This window comes from Alligator mississippiensis, chromosome 13 (assembly GCF_030867095.1).
Source record: "Alligator mississippiensis isolate rAllMis1 chromosome 13, rAllMis1, whole genome shotgun sequence".
Taxonomy (NCBI): Eukaryota; Metazoa; Chordata; order Crocodylia; family Alligatoridae; genus Alligator; species Alligator mississippiensis.
The window spans coordinates 45,179,994-45,202,763 of record NC_081836.1 but is presented as its reverse complement, the minus strand read 5'-3'; the positions used below and the strand labels follow the sequence as shown (position 1 = coordinate 45,202,763).

Sequence of the window (22,770 nt, the reverse complement as noted above, 5' to 3'; positions counted from 1 at the left end):
CCGCGCGGCTCGGCTCGGTGCAGCTCGGCTCGGCTCTGCCCTGCCCGCGCAGCACGAGCATGAGCGGGCGGCGGGCGAGCGGGCGGCGGAGCCGCACCGACAGCGGTGAGCGGGGCTGGAGGCTCCCGGTGCCCCCGGCGGGCAGGTGCGCGGAGCCGCCCTCCGGCCTCCCTTCCCCTCCCCTCCCCTCCCCTCTCCTGTGGGTGGGTGGGCGGACGCCAGGCCGCAGGGGCGCTTTTGGGGCGCGGGCACCCGGGCCTAGTCTACCGCCCTCCTCCCTGGATGGCTCTCTGGCTTTTCCCATAGTCCGCTGGCGTCTCCCGAGGGCGCCTCGAGGCCAGCGAGCCGGGGTGTAGCTGCCACCTGGTAGCGTTGGGACGCTGTGTTTTTGAGGTGCGCTTGCTTGCCGTTTGTCGCAGAGGCCCGTCTTCCTCCTGAGAGCCATTCCCCGCCCTCAGTCATCCTCCTGCAAGAGTTGCCCAGCTACCAGTCCATCCTGCGGCGCAGGGCGTCGGTGACGGGGGCGCACGACTGGCAGCAGGGCAGCAGTGGCTACGCCAGGGAGCACGGCCGGCCCACGGGGCCGCAGAGCGGGGCCGCTGTGGGCTCGCTGCGAGAGCACCCGTTGAGCATCCAACAGAAACGGAAACTCAGGTTGGAGCGATTTGTATTTTTTGGAAAGATGGTGTTTTTTGTTTAAGACGACCTTTCCTTTTCTTTTTTGCGCAGGGTATATGCTAAGGCAGGCAGAGATGGAATAGGCATCAAGTCCATTCTCCAGATCCATTGCCCGTGTAGCAAATGGGGCGTTGAAAGGAAACGGTCCAGCTTTTTTATGCCAAAATATAGTCAGGGTTCAAATTGCACTTTGAGTCTTGGTGGTGGGGGAGGTCTACAAAAAAAAATTGGGCCATCCGTCATGATGCCCTAATAAAATTGGAGATTCCCCTCCCCCAGGTTATGATTTTCAGATCTTACAGGGGGGCTGTCATCTCTTATGGGAGGGCCCAACCCCCCCGAGCTCCCCTGTCATTTGAACCCTGAATGTAGTGTATGAAAAGCTACATCCTCTGTCAAATGCAAAGGTTATTTTGCGGTCAGATCATTGTTTTCTTTAGCTTTTCCTCCCTCCCATCTCTCTGTTTATATCTGCCTGCCATTTACTTCGGTTATAAGCTCGTTCAGGCAGATCCACCTTTTTTGTAAAGGCCCTGTCAGAGGATGTCTGGGCACTGAGTTGAACAACAGCCTGAGTCACTTTAATGAGATTAATCAGGTGCTGATTTCTGGCCTTGTAGCTTTGGCTAGGAAAATGAAAATTCAAAGAGTATTTGGCCCTCGAAACCAATGAGAGTTCAGCTACTGGGAAAACTGGCAGGGGGAAGACCTGGTAGGGGAAAGACCTAGCTTATGTATGACATGTTGTATGGAGTTTAATCCTGTAGGATGTCGGGGCAGGGAGGAAGAAACATGACTAGTATGTTGAGTTGACATTATTTTGAAGAAATGAGGCTGAATCTCTGCAAAGAGGGACAGGAGAGTTTGCTGATGTAGGGGCTAGGGAGTTAGTACCAGCCTGCAAGTATCTAACCCCTAGCTCCTGTGTGCTTTGTCAAGATTGTTCATTATGAACAGATCGTGCAACAGCTGCCAGCACTGTCTGCTCAGTAAGAGATGCCCAAGAAACTGAATCGTAAACTCCTCAAGCTGTGAATCAAAGTGCCCATGCCTCTATTAACACTGCATCCAGATGCAGCTCTGGTAGTTCTCCTGAGTGCCTGCTGGAAGACTGCATGTTGGGGCTTGTAGTTTCTGTAAACTGAAGTCCTATGAGAGCAGTTGTAGCTTTATTTGAAGGTGATGTCAACTGCTGCCTGCTCATTTAATACAAATTAGGATTTCTCTCTGCTTTGTACCAAAATACCCACTCAGTACTCCATTGAATAGAATATGGAAATCATACTGGCATAGGGCACATGGCCCACTTGTTCCAGTGCAGCAAACAATGGGTCATTCAGTGGGTCTGCGTGTAGTAATGCACATAAGTATTTGCAAGATCAGGGCCTTTGTTTTCTACTGGTTTGGACTCCTTGTTAATTCTGTGCACTGCCTTTGAGCAATGGTGACAGGATATATTTTAGGGTATTTGCATGAGCTTCTGTGCTACACCCTGATTTTCTTTTCTTTTTTTGGTTGCTTGATTGCCCATCTCTTGTGTATGTATTTACTTAGAAAAAGCCATTGGGTTAAGGAGTGTTCCTTTGCTCAAGAGTTCTCAGTACCAGTAACATGAGATTTGCTAGCTATGATGTGATTTTTTTTTTTTTTTGCAAAGCAGGCTTTCAGTTATATCAAGCAGTATTCAGTATCTCATGTTACAGGTAAGACTTTTGAGAATGCTTTTCAATTTTTAAAGCACCCTTAGGCTCGCACACTGCTCACATCAATTGGTTGTATTAAGGCTGAGGTTTCTTAGGCTTTTGGCCAAGACTAAGTGGAATATTCTTTCTACTGGGCAATACATCTTCTCCTGGGGATTGTATCTTGCACTTGGAGGGGGAAGGACTTGGCTTTCATACAGTTTTTCCCAGCTCTAGTTTTTATAGTTCCCATGGTCATTTTCCCACTGAGCTTAGACGAGCAGTCCCTACTAGTAATAGACTAGTGAACGTACTTGCTCTCTGTCTCTCCAGTGTCCCCTTGTCGAGCTGGTCTGACAAAGCATCGGTGAATAGTTCCATGGAAACAAATGGGAATTTACTGGATGGGTTAGGACCTAAACACAGTGCTTTTTATATTCAAATACGAACAATTAAAGGCAATATTCCCTTGAAACTTTTTATAACTTCATTAATGTAAATATGGGTTGTGTACCTGCAAGCTGAGCAGATAGCAGGTCCATTCATGTGTTTGTTTTTTTGCTAAATAAGATAGTTATGGCACATAATTGTCAACTGAGCACCTCTCCATTAGAGTTGGAGGTGAGTGTGGGGACATGAAAAACACTATTGAACTTGCATGTTCTTAAATCTTTACAAAGAGAGACAATCCTCTGCGACAGATTTTTTTGAAGAGGCTTTTTCTTTTGTGCGTTTTTATAAATTTGCTTTGATTTTTTTTGTGTGTTTACTATCTCCTTTGTTTGGAAGAAGAAATCACTTCACCCTCTGAACTACTATCCCCCTGTCCTGTCTCATTTAGTATCCAAATCAGGCAGAGCTGAAAATTTAAAAACGTGAGAGTCGGAGGAGAGTGCCTTCCTTGTAGTTTAAGATCTGTGCTTGCTACTGCTTGCATACACAGTATGAAAAATGATTCCTGCTCTATGGTGCTCTTATTCTACTGTCCCTTTGATATTGCTTTGAGTGGTTAATATGGTCCTAAAACCATATTAAGCATATGTGCTACTTTCTACAGAGAAGCCCTAGAAGAGAGCCCTGATAGTATCTAGATTGGGGAAAGACATAACCAGTAAAAGGACTGGTTTAGCTAAACTGATTTTAAAACTGGGTAGAAATGCTATATTACCCACAACTATAAAGCCTTGTCCTATTTTTACTGTCTCAGTTTCAAGACAGTTTTGCAACAGCACATCAGCTTACTTAAAACCAAGGCCTTGCTAAATGGCTTGATGACACATTTTTTTTTGTACTACCATTTTGAAACTGGTTTAGGAAGAACATCAAGTTGCCATTTGTGGTATCATAGGGTGCCTTTACACGTACTTCTGGAGTAAGTGCTTTAATTAGAGCAGCTCTGAGACTCACTCTCTAAATCGCTTGCAGTATGTTGTGTATTCAGCATCCCCATGGTGGCAGGGGCGCTTTCACTAAAACTTGATAAACGAGCTTTAGTTAAATCACCTCCACCGCTATTTTGGAGCACAGGGATGCTGAATACACTAGACACGAAGGCTGCTTTAGCACGCTTCAGCAGACTTGATTAATCCGATGCATGATTACAGCATGTTGAAGTAGCATCCCCAGGCATCTGCAAGCACCCATACTGGGCTTAGCTTGCTTGCAAGCTATATCCTCCATGTAGGCAGACCCATTCATGTTAGAATATGTTTCTGAAGTTATTTGACATGTCCTGTTATAAGGTGCTAGTTATTGTTGGATTGTTGCATGTTTGGTTTATACTTAGTTAATTAAAACCTCTTCTATTCAATAATATTTTGGTAGGATTATTCTAATTATTCACTATTTCTGTTGTTCTGGGCTCGCTCTCTACATAATCGAAAGATGGACCCTGTGTTGAGTAATTTTATTTTTAATTTACCTGTTTGCTAGAGACATTCAGCAGGCTAATATAAAATATTTGTCTGGATGGAATCAATGGAAACAGACCAGCAGGAAATCCTGGAAGAAGTTCCTAGAGGAAATCAAGGAGGCGGCATCCTACTTGGAGCTTTGGAGACACGACATCCACAGCATAGAGGGTATTAACCTTTTAATAGTCTCTCTTGCTCTAAATTTGTATTAAGCATACATTATAGTTAGCATATATATTTATATATGTCTCAAAAATATATATAGCTCTGCATGCATATGTAATTCAGAAAAGAAGATGGCATGCTTGAGAGTTAGCAACATCAGTGATGCCCAGTCAGCTATGGCAAACCTTATTAATTCAAGAGACCAGACGACATAATATCATAAAGTTCATTTCACGGAATTAAAATGTCAGCATCTATTGTCAGTGAAATACCAAAAAAGATGCTATCTTTGAGTGTGCTCTACAGGAGATTACTCATACTTGGACAGTAATCTTATCTATTGTCTAAATAATTAAACCTTGCTTTAAAGATGATTGATAACCTGGACACACATTGTTCTATGTATTTCATTGAACTGGTAACAAATTGCAGTTTGTCTGAGTTTTTAAAAATAGGTTTACATTTTTGTCTTTTAGAATTCATTTGTGTTGATTTTTAGTGTTTGCAAAACTTGGGTCTTGAACACACAAGCCTGCAGGATAGGTGCTGTGCAGCCCAGATGGCAGCAGTGCAGATGCTCTATAATGTCCTGCTAAGCTACCTTAGTTCTGAGTCCGTCCATGCTGATTTGATCCCTGGTGCCTTTGCTGAGGCAACCAACTACTGGCTATTGTGTCATTTAGTATACATTGCACAACCAGCCAATAGGAACTTGGCAGAAGCATTTGCTTTGCTGGATGTGAGCCTCTGAACAGCTAACCAGTGAAAACAGCTTCTAGTCCTGACTAATGTGGCTGGGTTTTTGAGTGGGTGACCTGGACCTAGTAGCGGTATATCCCATTACTGTTTCCCTGAGTTATTCAGTACCCATGCTGAAGGGATCAATATTGTCTATAAGCCTGAGGTGGTATAACTCTTGCTTTTGCTGCGAGCTGGGGGTAGGTCATCCTCCAGCAGCCTCACCAGCCTTGATTGACATTTTGCTAGCACCTTCTGAATTTGGCCTACTGAAACAGGAAATAACTTGCATTACAAGGGGCTGGACAAGACGGAGTAGGATTGCAAAAGCGGGGTGGAGGGTATGTCTGAGTACACTCCATTCCACATCACTTCCTTACAGCTCTGTAGTGTGTAAACGATGCCGGTGTTTGTTTCCTCCCTGCTGACTCAGAGGGTCATTTCAACAGTGATGTGGCATTGCAGAAAGCAGGTGGCACCTCAGTAGGTGGGTTTGAGTCTGAGTGAAAGGAGTCTAAGATTATATAATTTATTTTGTCCCAGTCAGAAGAAAGAGCTAATTAGATGTCCTTAAATTCTCCTCTGAATTTGGCCCCAAGTCTTTGGTTTGTCCCTTCTTGTGTAGGTTGCTGTGATATGTGAGTGCAGTTAACTGTTAAAGCTATAATATTGCTTGAGGTGAGTCATATTTAACACTTGCATGAAATCCCTGACTGAGCAGTTAAAAATGTTCTAGATAGTGAAAAGCTTGACTGAGAAGGGGAGGTGACATAGCTAAACTGGAAGGAAATCCCCTTGTGTTGACATACGCAGTGTCTCCACTTAAGAGCACTGCTGATGGAGCTGTGCAGGCACAGGTATAGTGGCAGAAGCACTGTAGTTCAGACAGTGCCAAATTGTATTCCCATTTCAGCTACCTCATTTAAATTCAGAACAAAATATTAACCTTATGGACTTTATCTCAGATTTAGCCCAGTGTAACTGAAATTTAGAATCTGGCTCTGTTTGATATCAACAACAACAAAATCACTGTATATATTTTCTCTTCTTTTCAAAGGAAAATTTGGCACTGGCGTCCAGGCTTACTTCTCCTTCCTGCGCTTCCTAGTTGTGTTGAATTTTGTAATCTTTGTCCTAATGTTCAGTTTTATTACACTTCCTACCATCATTTCTAAATACGGAGTTTTCAACAGTAGCTATGTTAAGGTTCCTCCAAAAAACATAGGTAAGCATCCCTTTGGTATTCTCTTATTATTTGTCAGAAATTCTGCAAGGGATATCAGTGTTGGTCTGTAAAAGCGCTTATTGTATTTGAGTTTCCTTGCTCTCACAGTTGAATGGCTATTTAGTACTTTACTTTTTTTCCTCTTTCTTTTTTTTGCAGAACCTCAATGCACAATTTATAATCCTGATGGCCCTAAGGGACTTGTTTACTTCTATTCTTACATAATAGATCTGCTCAGTGGTACTGTAAGTAACTAGATTTTCTTCTTTAATCCAGAGTAACACATAAGAAATTCAAATGGGTTTTATTAGAGGATAAATTTGGGGTTTTTTTTTAAATTGAGCATGCATATACATCACTAGGGAGGCAGCTTTTCCATCTTTCTATATGACAGATTGAGGTCTGTAAACTGCAGTCTGCTTGGACACACACCGGAGGGCAGGGAACAACTACAGGCGGACCTGGATAGGTTGGACATATGGGCAGAAAACAATAGAATGCAATTTAACAAGGAGAAATGCAAAGTGCTGCACCTAGGGAGGAAAAATGTCCAGCACACCTACTGCCTAGGAAATTACCTGCTCGGTAGCACGGAAGTGGAAAGGGATCTCGGAGTCCTAGTGAACTCCAAGATGAACTTGAGTCATCAGTGTGACGAAGTCATCGGCAAAGCTAACTGCAGTTTATCATGCATCAGCAGATGCATGACAAACAGAACCAAGGAGGTGATAATTCCCCTCTATCGGGCACTGGTCAGACCGCAGTTGGAATACTGCGTGCAGTTTTGGGCGCTGCATTTCAAGAGGGATGTGGATAACCTGGAGAGGGTCCAGAGAAGGGCCACTCGTATGGTTAAGGGCTTGCAGGCCAAGCCCTACAAGGAGAGACTAGGGCACCTGGACTTCTTCAGCCTCTGTAAGAGAAGGTTGAGAGGCGACCTTGTGGCTGCCTATAAATTCATCATAGGGGTGCAGAAGGGAATTGGTGAGGCTTTACTCACCAAGGTGCCCCTGGGGGTCACAAGAAATAATGGCCATAAGCTAGTAGAGAGCAGATTTAGACTGGACATTGTGAAGAACTTCACAGTTAGAGTGGCTAAGGTCTGAAATGGGCTCCCAAGGGAGGTGGTGCTCTCCCCTACCCTGCGGGTCTTCAAGAGGAGGTTAGATAGGCATCTGGTTGGGGTCATCTGAACCCAGCACTCCTTCCTGCCTGTGCAGGGGGTTGGACTCGATGATCAATTGAGGTCCCTTCCAGGCCTAACATCTGTGAATCTATGGTTGTGGTCCAGGACACCTGCCTGGTCACAGGGCTGTCTCTTTCTGATTCTTATTTTTAGCTGCTACATTGCATGAAAAAATTAACAAAAAGGGAATTAGAGAATAGGGAGGACTGTGAGCGAACATCTTGTGCTGACTGCAGATTGTTACAGCCACTTTGGGACCTGAAGAGGAATGTCTGTTTAACTGTGCTCAGCTCTTGGCAAAACCAAGTTGACTGTAGCTTGATTTTTTTTTGATGTTGTCACTAATGTTTGCACTTCATCTTTTCACAGGGTTTCCTAGAATTGACGAGTCTGTTCTATGGATATTATGCAATTGATAGTATAAAGATTGTTGTCATTAAGTACAATGTACCTCTTGCATACTTGTTGACTACATTTGCTTATCTTGCTTTAAGTCTCATCTGGATAGTGAAAAGGTAAAAATGCTGTTGGTATCTTTTTACTATTTGCTTTTGTACAGTTGATACTCTATCCCAGTATACAGAAAACTCACTGAATAATTTTCAGACTCATATTGGCATGGAAATGAAGGTTTTGCTAAATCCATTATAATAATTAATAACTCGTGGTATTTTCCTTCAGATACTTGCTGATTGTAGAGCAAAAGGAATATAAATTCCTTCTATAGGTTGCTTTTGAGGGATTCATTCAGCCATTGATCAATTGAAGCAAAAAAAAAAAAAAGTCTTTAGGTTCAAGAGAACTAATTAAACTGAATTTTGTCTGGGATAAATAAATCTGGCTTCTGGATCTATGGTCTTGCGTATCATGAAGCACATTGGGTGGGTGAAGTTTATGATTATGAGGTATTGTGTCCACAACTGAGCAGTCCTGAGCTGTCAGAATTTCGACTAATATAACGCACTGGAAAGTCGCATGTTTTTTAAATCTCTTTAAAAAGAGTTTGTGCCAGTAAAGGGAGGTAAAGCTGGCAGAGAGCTTCTGGGACACAAATATACTTTTGGAAATGTGCGGCTGCTAAGACTTACAGGAACTTCGAAGTCCCTTTTTGAGCTACTTAATGGTTCAGGATTATATTAACTTCAAGTTATATTTTTCCACATGAGACCTTTGAGGTTTGATACTATTTTGTACCAGAGCTCAGATGATAAAATAGAAAAGGTTAGTTTTTCCTGAGCAACACGTTTTGCATGCGTGCATGCATATTTGTTGATTAGTAAAGACTGTGTTTTATTGCTAAGTAGATTTTTGAAAGGATAAAAAGATCAAGTGATGAAATCTTAGTTCCTCTGTGCTTTTTTGGGGGGTGGGGAATAAATAAGACTTCGAATGGATGAAATCCTGTAACATCTTTCCTAGGTCTGTGGAAGGATTTAAACAAAACTTGGTACGTGATGAAGATCAGTTTCAGAGTTACTGTAACAAAATCTTTGCAGGCTGGGACTTCTGCATTACAGATCTGAATGCTGCCCGGCTAAAGCATAGTAGTTTACAGTATGAGTTAAAAGTGAGTAACTTCCATTTTTGTTAGCACATCTTGCTGTGTGTTGTGATGGTTAGGAAGAGGCACAAGACTTTGCACTTAAATAGGATAGGAAGGGAAGAGCCTGCATCCTTTTACATGGTCATCTGAACTAGCAGGCAGCCTGGGGCAAGCTTAGGACATGTACGGAGCCATCCCCTATCACCAATGCCCAACTTCAGCTCCTGCTATTGCTTCTCTTAGTTATGTTTTCTGTGCTCCTCTCTGAATTTCCTAACAGAAAAAGCCATTGCGGGTTGGGCTGTAAGGTTGCAACATTGTAAGACATCACAGAGTAAAGCTTGCATGAAGATTATTGATGAATTGCAACATCATTGCTTTAAAAAAAGTCCTGAGCTTTCAATTGGGTATTTCAGTGGCCTGTACACATGTTCAGAAATAGGATTCAAACAAGACATCCAGAGGGGTTTCCAACAGGACAAGGGGCTTTTAGCCCCCTAGGAACCTGATATATGGCATTTCTAGTGAAAGCCATACCTACTGTCTGCCCTCCACATGAGCTTGCTGCCTGCTGTGTCTGGCAAAATGATGAACTTTGTGGAGAGACCTGCCCACTGCGCTTCTCTCTTTTGGCTCATCTTGTATATTGAGGTAGAAAGGTTTGGTAAAATCAGGATTGTCCAACTAGTTGTCCATGAGAGGGGTTAACCTGCAGCCTCAGGCTCCTACATGGTCACTGCTCCCCCCCATTGTTCCAGCTGTTATGATGGGGGGGGATCTTGCTGCCTCCTCTCTCTTTTGACTTTTGCTTCCTGACCTACTCCTGGGGTAGGGGTCTGTACTTAGTCTGCGCACAGCCAGGGGAGGCAGAGCCAGGCTTTATGCCTGGCTGGAGGGACCCCAGGAGACTGCCCCCCTCTCCAAGGTATGTGAGGGGGTATGTGCAGCCTCACCCCCCCACCACCACCCAAGTTGGACAGCCCTGCTATAAGCAAGAGTTTTGGCCTCTGCATCACAAAATACAAGACTTGTCTTTTTTTCCCCTTCCCATAAAGCCTTTATTCATATGGTACCAGGACCCCCATCAGTTAATCCTAATTGGAGTGTCTAAAATGGCACCAGCTGGGTTACAACTCAGTTGCTGTGTCTACATTGCAGATTGCAGTGCAGTATAGAGACACCAGTTTGGGTTTTAAACTAGCTATTTTGGGTGCCAGAAGCTCAGCTAAACCGCTCCTCAGTTTAGGATAAAGCTAGCTCAGGTCTTCGGTACAGATCCAAGTAAAGTTTCCTGCTGGAGATTGAATTTCTAGTGAAAGTCTGCAGTCTAATCTCAGGTAAGCAGGGTGCAGGTCAGGTGTCCTTGAATGCTATTACACACGTGTCAGCAGACCACATACTACAGTAAGCACCAGCCCTGTGTTTGCTTCCCAAATCCCATATCTTAAATAAAATGAGCAGAGAGATGGGATTTCTTCCACAGGGGTAATCCTGTCGGCTTTGGAGGGGGGGGTCAATTTAATTGCATGATGGTGCCCCTCTGCTGCATTTGATCAGGGGATGAAAAATTAACTTTGCTAAGATCACCGGCCTTAAAACCCTTTGCAGTTTTCATATGTTACATTCACTTATAATTCTTCCTAATTACAGTGAGTTCTTATCTTATATGTTCAGCTATGATCATAACTCCTGTTAATGATAAGGAATGTTGAACATTATTATTATATTTTTTTCATTATGCAGCCAAAAAATTTGCTGCGGCTTTTGTAGAACAAACAGAAACCCAGGTTATGGACTCGAAATGAAACTCTGGTTGTCGACCCAAACTTTGTACTAGCTAATTAGTTTATGTGATGGACGTGAGGGAGTGTTTTTTCAGTCAGCAGGTTAGAATCCCCAGGACAGGTCACAAGGTACTGCCAATATGAATATAATTTAAAGTGGAGACAGCTGTGCTCTCCACCCCCCTCCCCTTCCTGCCTCTTCCCTCCCCTCCCCCTTTGAAATCGAGTATTCACTGTCGGACCCTTAAAGTACACACAAACACATGCTCTTATTGCTGTTGTTGATGTGTTTTATTGCCCTGACAGTGAATATAAGGGGAGAGCAAAAATTTCTGCTTTGGAATAAAGGTTTGCCAACCTGGAAAGACCAGGAAACTGGTTTATGGAGAGTTGCATTGAAACCAATTAAAAGACTACTGCCTCATTAAATTTTGAACCAGGCCACAAATGTATATATTCTTAGGATAAGATAGACGGTATATGCACATCTTTGTCTCAATCAGAAGTTCCAGGTATAGGTGACACATACACAGTTTGTTTTGCATTGTTCAACCTCACACTGAGTTTTCTTTTGTTTGTAGACAGACTTGGAGGAAGAAAGACTAAGGCAAAAAATAGCTGAAAGGACAACGCAAGAAAAGCTGCGCATCTACTGTCTGAGAATATTTTTAAACATCATAGTCCTCTGGGTTTTGTTAGGATGCTTTTACTCTATCTATAGAGCAACTGTCTTCTCACAAGAACTTATTTCCAGTGTAGGTATCAGAGTGACAATTAGACCAAATCTTGATACCACAAACGCCCACAATGGAATGAAGTATTTGGTATAACAGCACTTCATTTTTGAACACCCTTCCATGCAAACTGGCTGGATCCCAAAACATTCATTAGTTAACTAATTACGTTTAAATGGGAAAAACAGTTGAGAGGTGCTGCAGAAGGAGAAAAATGGTCATTTCAACTGGGACCTAAAATGAGAGGATGTGAAGACATGGGAAGGTTGTTCGAATGGTGGGAACTTCATGTAGAAGAGCAAGTTTTTGTATCAGCAGTCTCCAGAATATTTTCTGGCAGAACACAGAGGAAGTGTGGAATTTCAGAGATACACTGCAGGGAGGCTTCCCTTTTTTAAGCCAGCAGCAACTGGGAAGTCTCTAAAGAAACACCCCATTGGGGCAGAGGAAGCAACTGTGATAAGATGACAGTGCTAGAAAAAAGAGGAGGAGGTGGCAGGACAGAGGATCTCTGTGTGTGTGATATACGGTGGGTGAAGTTCTGGCACCCTGCAAATCAGTGGGGGCAGCCCAAAATTGGGCAGGTCAGGGGAATTGCTGCAGGCAGGAGTGGGAATTAACAGGTGCTATTATGTCTTTATTGAACTCTAACAAAAGCTGCCAGTCGTATTTTGCATGTACTTGGAACCTGCTTCTCTTGGGAACTGTAAATGAAGTGGCGTGCCTGTATGGATGGAGATATTGGAAGGGATGGAGAAAGGCTTTTATTGACAAAACTGCATATTTGCACTTCCGGGAGACTGGGGTGGAGAATGGGAGACTGGAATGAAAGTTGATGCCATATAGTGCTGGATGACTGGAGCTGAGGGGAGCCAGCAGAGAACAGAACCAGAGAAATGTGTATGTCTGAGACATTTCCTCTCTTTTCTGCAGGACAATGACAGCACTGCTGAAGATAACCTCCTGGTGCAATATCTCCCTTCCATAGTGATCACCCTGGCCAACTTTATTGCTCCTCAGATCTTTGCAGTTATAATTGGACTAGAGGACTATTCCCCAGCCTTTGAAATCAGGCTGACATTGATGCGGTAAGCACACTAATGCCATAAATATTTTGGGCATTGCTGTGGCAGCTGGGCTTGTTCTTCATAGACGAGAAACATCCCCAAACCAGGGAGCACAGATTTGCTTCCCAGCAAGAGGGTCTCGTTTGGCAGGGAGCAGCCAAAATTGCTTGACTTCAAACAATCCACCACTCTGTTTGACAATGTCAGGATAATGTAGTTGCTTCTCTAGCTGTGTTTGTGTTTGTGGTTTCAGTGCATACCCTGATCTAACTTGGGTGATGGGGAGGGGAAGGGGAAAAAATAAAATTGCATGACACTTCTCAGCAGTGGAGTATAGATGTTTACAGTGTCCACCCATAAAGCACCAGTTCTGGGTCAGCAACAGTGTATGTTGTCAGCAGCTCTACTCATATTACCGCCCTGCACTGAGAAGGGTAGGAGGAGGACCCCACAAGAAGTTAAGGTTAAGTGATCTGTCCATAAGATAATGTAAGATAAGAAATGGCAAAGAACTGAGTCAGTGGCATAAGGCAATAAGAGAGTAGTAGCCAGGACTCTTGCTGTCCCAAAGTTCAGGCCTTATGGAGCACTTGTATGTAAAGGACCTCCTCCAATCCCTCATCACGGTGAAAAGACTCCTAGGTGACTCCAGGCCCTAAAATTGTGACCTTACTTATTGCTTGGAGCTCAGGGTTCTCTCATTCCACCAGGTGTGTCTTCGTACGGCTGGCCAACATTGGAGTACTCCTGTTTTCCCTGGGGACACAAATCTCATCCTGTGCTACTGCAAAGTGCAAGGCCTGTGGATACAATTACGAGCTGTACCCTGTAAGCACACTTAACGTTTGTGTTTAAGCAATCTGAGCTGCCAAATAAGCTAGGAAAATGTTTGCATGTCAGGTATTCAGAGTTGATGTTCACTTTAAGACATGCTTGTTTTAATATCCTCCTGGAGAGGCACTAGTTTGTTTGCTGTCTGTCTCCTGCATGAGGTGGGATTTGATCCTCTTCTACCAGATCTTTACTAGGCTCTGAATTAGGCCTTGGGTTGCTGTACACATTTGGGGCCAGACTGTAATCAGAGCAGTAGTATGACAGGAAATATTAAAGTTCTTAAACCTATGTGCATCTGTTAGGGCAAAACCCTGATTGTATTCAGGCCAATAAGATGGATCCTGCACAGTAGATCAACTGGAATGGAACTATAGCTCCTTATACTAACTTTTAAAATAATCAGTGGCCATAAGGCAGCTGGAGAGAAAAGCATTTTATAAATATCAATGGATAGAATTTAACTGTTATGTCAGTAGTAGACTTTGAAGTTGGTTGGTTGTTGTGCTTGACGGATTTATTTTGTAGTTAGTTTAAGTTCTTTAACTTTGTTTTTCCTGTTTGCTTTTATAGTGCTGGGAGTCTCGAGTTGGGCAGGAGATGTATAAACTGATGATTTTTGATTTCCTTATCATTTTTGCTGTGACAGTCTTTGTTGATTTTCCTAGAAAGTAAGTATCAGCATGTATTGAGTGTTCCTTTTGCATCTTTCTAACCAGGTTTCCAGTTAGAAGCAACTTAATGGCTGGACAAATTACCTAAACAGTTGTCTATGGGATTCTTGTTTCTTCAGCCTTATTCGCATTTTAAGATTTGTTTAATGCTTAACATACAAAAGCCTTAAATGAACTCAGTATATATTATTGATGTTCTGGGGGTTGTTAGTTTTATGATTTGAATTCGGAACTTATGCTTTTTGTGTGATGTCTTTTTAGGTTGATAGTTACCTACTGTTCTGCGAGGCCATTTCAGTGGTGCGGGCTTCAGGAGTTCAGGATCCCGGAGAACGTGCTGGAAATTATTTATGGGCAGACGATCTGCTGGATTGGAACCTTTTATTCACCCCTTCTTCCTGCAATAGCAACTCTCAAATATTTTATTGTCTTCTATATAAAAAAGGTAGAGAAGGATTGTGGTAAATAAGATAAAGTGCATAGATCTCTGTAGCCTTTGTACTTAAACAACCTACAAATGCTATTGATTTTAGCAAACACTGAAGATACAGCTTACTGGAAATGAAATAATATGACCCCAAGTTCTGGGTAGCTTTGTGCTTTAAAAAAGTAGGTATTTAACTTTAAAAGGATCAAAAAAATGCGATGTTTAATGGTCTGCTCATCAATTTATTTGTTCATTTGATAAGAAAAACTTGCTGTGTGGTAAAGTTACTGTACAATACTTTCTCACCATAGTTTATTTACCAGCATCAGAGTTGAGAGACTGCTCTCTATTCAGTTCAGTCCTAAACAATGAAAATCTAAGGTGTTGCTCATTTCCCTGGCTCTTGTGTATCATAAACTTGGAATCTGTCCTGACAGTTTCTTTTGTGCAGTTAGTCCCTGCTGGCAAACTTCTTAGCAAACTTTATTAGTTTGCTAAAGTGAACATGATGAGTGAGGGTTTAGAACAGGGGCAGGCAACGTTTTTTGGCTAGAGTGCTGAAAAACACCGCAATGTCTACCTTGGAAGGTGCCAGAGTGCTGGCATGCCAGAAAAACAAAACGAGGGCAGGGGGTACATGGCAGGATGCCCTGCTTCTGCCCCTGCCTCCCAGCCTGGGCTTCGTGGCTGTCAGCAGCTACCCTGGCTCTGGGTAGCTGCTGGAGCCAGAGCTGCTCTCAGCAGGGCTTGCAACGTCTCAGCTGTCTGCTGGGAGCAGCCCGGGCTCCCAGCTGGCAGCAGCTACCCAGAGCTGGGGCCGGCTGCAGCTGGGATGCTGCGAACAGCTGTGCACAGCTCCAGAGCCCCCTCTGTATCAGCACGTGCACACGTGCCTCGGAGTGGGCAGTGGGGGAGGGGCCTGAGGCAGCGCAACCCCAGTCTCTCCCCCGCTCCCGGCACAGAGCTGGTGACTGGGCTCTGGAGCCCGGCACAGCTGTTTGCAGCCTCCCGGCTGCAGCCGGCCCCAGCTCTGGGTAGCTGCTGCCAGCCGGGAGCCCGGGCTGCTCCCAGCAGGCAGCTGGGATGCTCCAAGCCCTGCTGGGAGCAGCCCGGGCTCCAATGCTGACAGCAGCTATCCAGAGCTGGGGCTGGCCATGGTGTGCTGAGCAAAATGGCCTTGCGTGCCATGCTTGGCACGTGTGCCGACCACTGGTTTAGAAATTAACAGTGAAGGCCCCAGTCCTGGAACGTGCTCCGTCTGGGCAGACATCACTACCCTTACAAGTACTGTACATAGATATAAAGATGCACCACTTCTGTAGGACCTTGGCTCTAAGGACAACTGTAGGGAAAATTTCCTGGAGGTGTATGTCCACGCAGAGCAAGGCAGTGCCATGCAGTTAGCTGAGCTACTTCTGTTCATGCTGATTCTCACCAGGAGAAGGGTTACTGCAGTGTTGCACTGGGGCTAATATTCTTGATGACAAACAGTGCCGGTGAACTCATCTGTATGTTTCCATCTTTGAAGCTGGTGCTGGGAATGTATCTGGGGGTGGAGGTAGGATAGAATGATAGCTATTGCAATAAGAAAAACCACTGGTACTTCAGGGGGTTTATATTTCTGTTCCTTCTGCTCCAGATAAGTTTGATGCATACATGTAAACCTTCAACAAGGCCTTTCAGAGCATCTAGTTCTCACTTTTTCTTCCTGTTGGTGCTGTTGATTGGGCTCATGCTGGCTTTTATCCCCTTGGGACTCAGCATGGCTCAGTAAGTGATGATTTCATATTTATAAAGTTTTATTTATTTATTTGCTTGCTTGAAATTTGTTGGAGGGTGGACTCATTTTTAAATGTTACATTAGAAGAAAATACACCTACATACAATGCAAAAGGAAATAAATACTTATTGACAATGAGCTTTTCTATTTTCAAAAATGCATTGTAATTCAAACCAAAGGAACTTACTATGTGCTCAGTAAGATTGGATTTCTAGGTTGATGCAGCTAGCAATGAGAGGGTCCAGAGGAGGGCCACTTGCATGGTCAAGGGGCAGCAGGGCGGGCCTTATGAGGAGAGGCTGAAGGGCCTAAACCTATTCAGCCTCCACAAGAGAAGGCTGAGAGGGGATCTGGTGGCCATTGACAAACTCACTGGGGGGACCAGCAAGAATTGGGGGAGGCTCTGTTCCTCCGGGCAGCACCCAGGGTTACTAGGAATAATGGCCACAAATTGTTAGAGAGAAGGTTCAGGCTGGACATCAGCGGACATTACTTTACAGTTAGGGCTGCCAGGCTCTGGAATGGGCTCCCAAGGGAGGTAGTGCTCTTTCCTACCTTGGGGACCTTCAAGAGGAGGCTGGACAGACATTTGGCTGGGGAGATATGACTGCGGCACTCGTTCCTGCCTGGGTCGGACCTGATGGTCTGTTTAGGTCCCTTCCAACCCTAAGCACTATGAAACTATAAACTATGAAACTATTGCCTCTTTATTTTTCAGTACAGCCTCTCTCTTCTGTTTGGATTTTTTAACAGGATCCCCTCCTCTAAAGCATGTGGGCCATTTATTAATTTCAATACTTCGTGGGCTGTTATTCCAGATACAGTAGATGGACTTCCAACAGGACTTCAGAAGTTTCTTTATGGGATAGCATCAGAAGCCTTTGCAGTGCCTTTCTTCATAGTTATGTGGTGAGTGCTGCAGAGAGCTGTTTTGGCCTGCAACTTTGGTTTCATCCATGCAGTTGTGCAGTTCAGTTCTCTATGTAATGTGTAAGTCCAGTTTTATTTGGCAGTCTCCTCACCTGGTAAAAGACCTGTAATAGAGGAGTTTTATCTTCATTAACTGTTACGCAGGTATAACAGGGAGCTAGGAGCTTTCTGCTCCTGGATGCCAACTTAGCTGCCATCCATTTTGCACACTGGCATGGCAGGCACAGATGCTTTCTTCCTCAAAAACTGCACTTGTGTAAACTTCACCAGTTTAAGGAACTGAGTTTATGAGGCTGCTACTTGACCCAAGTTTCCAGACAGGCCAGTCAAAAACATAAGTTTTCAGTTTATCTTGCTATTTTAATTGATCTTCAGAAGCTTATTCACAGAGGCTTGTTGTGGCTTTTATGCTTGAGAAACCATGTGGTACATGCAACTGTCTGTCTGAAAGACCCTACTCTGGAAAGGGACCTACTTCACAAAGCACTTAAAACATAAGGTTGAAGTGCTTCCCTGTGTTGGCGTTGTAACTAAGTAATCGGGAACTTTCTTATCTTTCCTCCTCTCAGTTTCCCCTTAGCATTTTTCTGAAATAAATGGTCATCTGTGCCAGATGTTTGTTGATATTTGAGTTTTGAATTCTCGGGAAGGGGCCACCATGACAGTTCTCTGATAAGCCAGTAAGCATCTGCAGCACCTGTTTCCCTACTACCTCCTGTTATTTCTCAGACAGTGAGTCTTATTCTGAGTCAGACTTACATGGGGTGCATCTCTAGTAAGACTTCTGAAATTAATGTGAAATCGATGCGACTACAAATTAAGGGTTAAAAACTGCACTTAAGGCAAAGTTACTTTGGGACTGCTCCTAGCTGACATTGACCTTCTCTGGGAGCCTCCCTTCAGGGCAGTGCGGGGAGCTGATGGTCCTGGGAGGGGTCAGAGGACATGACCTTCTAACCCCATAGATCTCGGAGCAGTCTGCAAGAGGCTTTGCCCCTTTCATTTTGTTGCCTCCTGAGTCTTACCTGCCTATACCAATCTTTCAGCAATCCTTTGGCTACAGACCATCTCAGCCATGGCTGTGCCCTGTGCATCCCAGCTGCATGTTGATTCTTCAGCAGTCCTTCTACTTGAAGTAATTGCACCAAGCCACCAACACTTTTCTCTGCTTCACACTATGTACAAGTCCTGAAAAGTTCTTTATGAATTTTAGCATGTGTAGGATAGTAACACGCTGGTTTCCTGTTGTTTGCAGCCTCATGATGTTCTATTTCATTGCCTTGGCTGAAGCGCATAAACGGGTTGTTAATCAACTCAAGGAACAACTGGTTATGGTAAGATCTGATAACGTGTCTTTATTTGGCCCACCCCAACTTTTTCCGCTGTGTTGCATTAGAGTGCAGTCAGGTGTGAAAAGGAACAAAGTGTTTTGTATGAATAACAGGGTCCCTTCACAGGGAGACAGTTCTAGGCACTGAAAATCTCTTTAAACTAGCCAGAGAAAGGCCTAACAAGAATCCCAATGGCTGGGAGTTAAAACCAGACAAATTCAAATTAGAAATAAGGCAGAAGTTTTGAACAACACTGGAACATATTTATCAGGGAAGTGGTAGATTCTCCATCTTTTGATGCTTTCATGGTAGGATGTCTTTTAGGAGGGTACACGTTAACCAAACACCAGTCACTGTGTACAAGACAGGGATAACTGAATGAAATTATTCCCTGGTTGGGGCTATGCAGGAGTTCAGACTGGCTGATCTCATTTTTTTTCTCTGAAAATGTTTATGTTGGTGAGTTTAAGTAAATTCAGTTCCTGTATACACTACAGTGAATAAAACCGTTGCCCATGTATAGTCTGTATGTATGGTTTATTGGGACATCTGTGTCCAAATCCATGTCTACAAATATGGTCCACTGCCATGTATTATTAAATTATGCACTTATATTACGCAAGTGAGTTGTGGGCTGGTTACATTAGGAGTGACTGATTTGAGAAACTACTGTGCATAAGGCTAAGCTGTCCTAGCTGGAATCAATGCCTATTAAGCTCTAAGGATGGACTCCAACACTTGCTATTTAAGGCTGCTTACAGGTGTAAAAACCCCCCAAACAGGTGCTTTAATTTAAACTCTGTGCACTCCTGTGCTGAGCCCAGTACATGCCCAGAAGAGATATTGTGTTAATTGGACCTGGCTTGCCCAACGTTTGTATAGATCAGGTACTTTAGTGGTGCTTTTAGCTAATAGGTGATCGAATCAATTTTAGATGAAAGGGCCAAAAAACCCGCCTGTGCAGTGGGACTGTAGCACCCGATTTATACAGACACCACAGAGCTGGGTCAAACCAGCGGGCTGCTGCTTCCAGTAAAGCTTCCCCCCCTGCCACCCCCCCCCACCTGCCAGCAGCCTAAATGTAATAGGGGATAGAAGGTTATGTTTGTTAACATATATTGGAGATGAGATTTTTAAAAGCAGTGACTGAGAAGCACAAGTGCCTTTGAAAATGAAGGTACTTTGCTCCTAATTCACTTGGGATATGAACACATTATCATAAGTTAAAAGGGGATGGGGGTCTACTGTGTGCCAGATGTACCATGGTAACTCTTCATCTCTAGCCCAATGGGGGCCAACCATTTTGGCAGGTGTGGCATAGATAAGTCTGCTTCCCCAAATGCCACTCTTATCACCTTCCCCTGTCCACTTGGCTCTGCTTTTTCCACCCAGCCCTGTGCTCCCTGCCCAATTTGCTGCTCTACTTTCTGCTTCTTCCCTGTGCTTCCTGCCCGATTTTTTGCTTCTTTGCTTTCTGCTTCCTTTCCTTCCTGCCATTTTGCTGCCAGCCCCCTCCCCAGTCTGCTGCATGCTGTGCACACAGGCTACCCTTACCAGTCATGGCATTCCTGCTGCAGGCTGGCCACACTTGCTGTAGCCTATGGTGCCCTATCCCTCAATGTGAGAAAGCTGCCTTTGGTTAGCTGTCACCTTTCGCAGGGAAAAACGTGCACTTATTGCAGAGCACTTGACATATGGTAAGTCTCCACCCTTTCAAAGCACTTGAATTTATTCATTTTTCTATTTCTTTAGGTGCTTTGAAAATCCCACGTCCATTACAAGCACAGATGTGTGGTACGTGGCGCCGCAGACCTGTCTGTGTCCCCAAACACCACACGTGCAAGTGTTCCCCATGCTGCTGTTTTGCAGCGCAGGGGGGTTTCTTCACCCTGGAAGATCCTAGGGTCAAAAAACCCATGCCAAAAAAAAGCAGGGCAGTGCATGTGGCAGCAGCATGCACTGCCTAAAACCGGAGCCTGGCCAGCTGGAGCCATGACATGCTCCAGCTGCTGGCCAGTATCCCTGCTGCAGAAACACTGTGGCTGCAGCTTCTAGAGGCCCCCAGGTAAGGCTGCTGGGGCCAGCACAGTTGCTGACCTTGGCCTCCCCTACCCCACCCAGGGGAACCTGCTGTGCATTGGAGTGCACATGGCATGGGCATTCCCCAGGGACAAGTAGCAGTGGCACAAGGTCTACTGCTGCTACTTGTCCCCAGGGAAGCACACATTCCTGCTCATCTGGACTTGGCCTCTGAGTGTTTCCTTCTAACTGCTCTGGCTTCAGACCTTGCAGGAGCTGCTGTTGGTTGTTGTGCACTCTGGTTTTACAGTCACATATGCTAATCCACTTGGAACTAAGGAACATTTTTGTTGTGTTATAATTGGTGAAGCAAAATCTTCATGAAGACAAGGCAGGTATAAAATCTAATACTAGTGAGCAGGTCAAAGGAAACAGACTCCCCCATATTCTGATTTTCCCAGCTCATTGGTATTAAATTTTACAGCTGCATTATATTCAATAGGATTTTTTCTCATGCTGATAATCAAAGTAGTAAGAACACCCCTTTATTGGTATGGTAGTGAGAAGAGTGATGTACATGCCAATATGTTGAAGAAATGCATGCAGTTTCTTTAACTAAATGTATTTTATTTCATTCTGTCTTTTTAGGAGTGTCGTGACAAGCAGTTCTTAATTAGAAAGCTCACTGAAGCTCAGAAACATGGCTGAAAAACTTCTGATAAGAAATGGCTAAGATGAACTTTGACTTCTTAAGACTTTGCAGAACCACTAGGCACAGCATAAACTACCATTACTTGCAGGACCTCTAAACCAAATAACTAACGTGGGCCCCAATCTTGCAGATAACTTAGTAAAGGCTTACCTTTAACAATGCTCATCCTACAGGTGTCAGTAATACTTAGAGGTAAGAAAGTGCACAAGGCTTGCAGGACTGAGGAATTAGTGTCTGTAGCATATTAACCCTGCACAGAAATCTATTGTATAGCTGTTTATGCTGCCAGAGTTAAAGATTCAGTGTTTACATTAAACCCTATTTTTAGGGAGTTTTAGATGGTTGATCTGCTTTGAGCTGAAATTCTACCCAGAAACAGTCTTAGCTCAGGAAGTGTTTGAAATATGTAGTTATAAATTATGCTTTGGTTTATAGGGGAGAATAGATAATTTGTTTGTTTTTACACTTTTCCAACCAACTGCTCTTTTTAAAACAACTACAGGAAGTATTAAAATCACTATGTTGAAATAGTGGATTGGGAAAAAATAAGTGCTTCACTGATTGAGTGATTGAAGTAGGTTGTCTAAATATGTTTTGTAGTTTGTAGACTTAGAGCATTTGCTCTAGAATAGCCACTGTGGTGAGTCTCATCTGTTATCCACTGGAAATGTGGTCTCAAGTGTTTTGGACGGAAAGTACCTGTGAACAAGGAATTCTGAGCAAGTGTTGGGAAAACTAACAAACCAAACCCCCTGCTTTAGGTCAGGCCTTTTTGGCTGATATAAAGGAGTACAGCAAAACAAGTCAATGGAGTTATGCCCATTTAAAGGGAGCTGGGGATCTCCTTTTTATTTGGAGCCTGTAATGTTTTGTTATTCAAATGTTTGTTCTGTGGATGTGTTGAATGTTACAGTGCCTTATCCAACTCTGAGAGGTATGTATTTTAAGACAAATGAATAGCAAAGTGAAAACACAAAGGTTGGAAACTTATCTGTTAGTACCTCTTAAATACACTACTTTTTAAATTACTACTTTAAGTTAAAGGATGGAGCTCTATATTTTGGTGAAAGAATCTTTTTCAAATACGCCACTGAATTTATCTTTATTTGAAGACTACTTCCATTGTTTGGAATTTTCCACAATGAATGATAAGTATATACCTTCAAATTTGTAGGAATTAAGGTTAAATGTATTTTGGAATATAAGACGTATTTATGAATCTGTTGCATTGTTATTCTTCAGCATGGGAAATATCGTATCTTTATGACCACATGCTTTAGGAAGGTTTTTTCTATTTTTTTAAAAAAAGAAGCTAACATACAATAAACAACTCTGAATCTCTTGTCAACTA

The 22,770-nt window shown here is 43.6% G+C and overlaps 1 protein-coding gene across 1 annotated transcript; it reads left to right on the top strand.

The window, feature by feature from the left end:
- The first annotated feature begins 19 nt into the window (after positions 1-19).
- Positions 20-22,770, top strand: TMC7 (transmembrane channel like 7). Its single transcript, XM_014610821.3, has 16 exons — positions 20-105; positions 420-654; positions 4,293-4,441; positions 6,234-6,401; positions 6,561-6,646; positions 7,957-8,102; positions 9,007-9,154; positions 11,496-11,669; positions 12,582-12,736; positions 13,426-13,543; positions 14,120-14,217; positions 14,482-14,665; positions 16,287-16,417; positions 17,181-17,336; positions 18,613-18,691; positions 21,356-22,770. The coding sequence occupies exons 1-16, from the start codon at positions 60-62 to the stop codon at positions 21,413-21,415; spliced, it is 2,133 nt and encodes a 710-aa protein (XP_014466307.1). The 5' UTR covers positions 20-59; the 3' UTR covers positions 21,416-22,770.

Coding starts and splice junctions, on each gene's coding strand:
- TMC7 (XM_014610821.3), top strand. CDS start 60: ATGAGCGGGCGGCGGGCGAGCGGGCGGCGGAGCCGCACCGACAGCG. Junction 655..4,292: donor CAACAGAAACGGAAACTCAG/GTTGGAGCGATT, acceptor CCTGTTTGCTAG/AGACATTCAGCAGGCTAATA. Junction 4,442..6,233: donor CGACATCCACAGCATAGAGG/GTATTAACCTTT, acceptor TTCTTTTCAAAG/GAAAATTTGGCACTGGCGTC.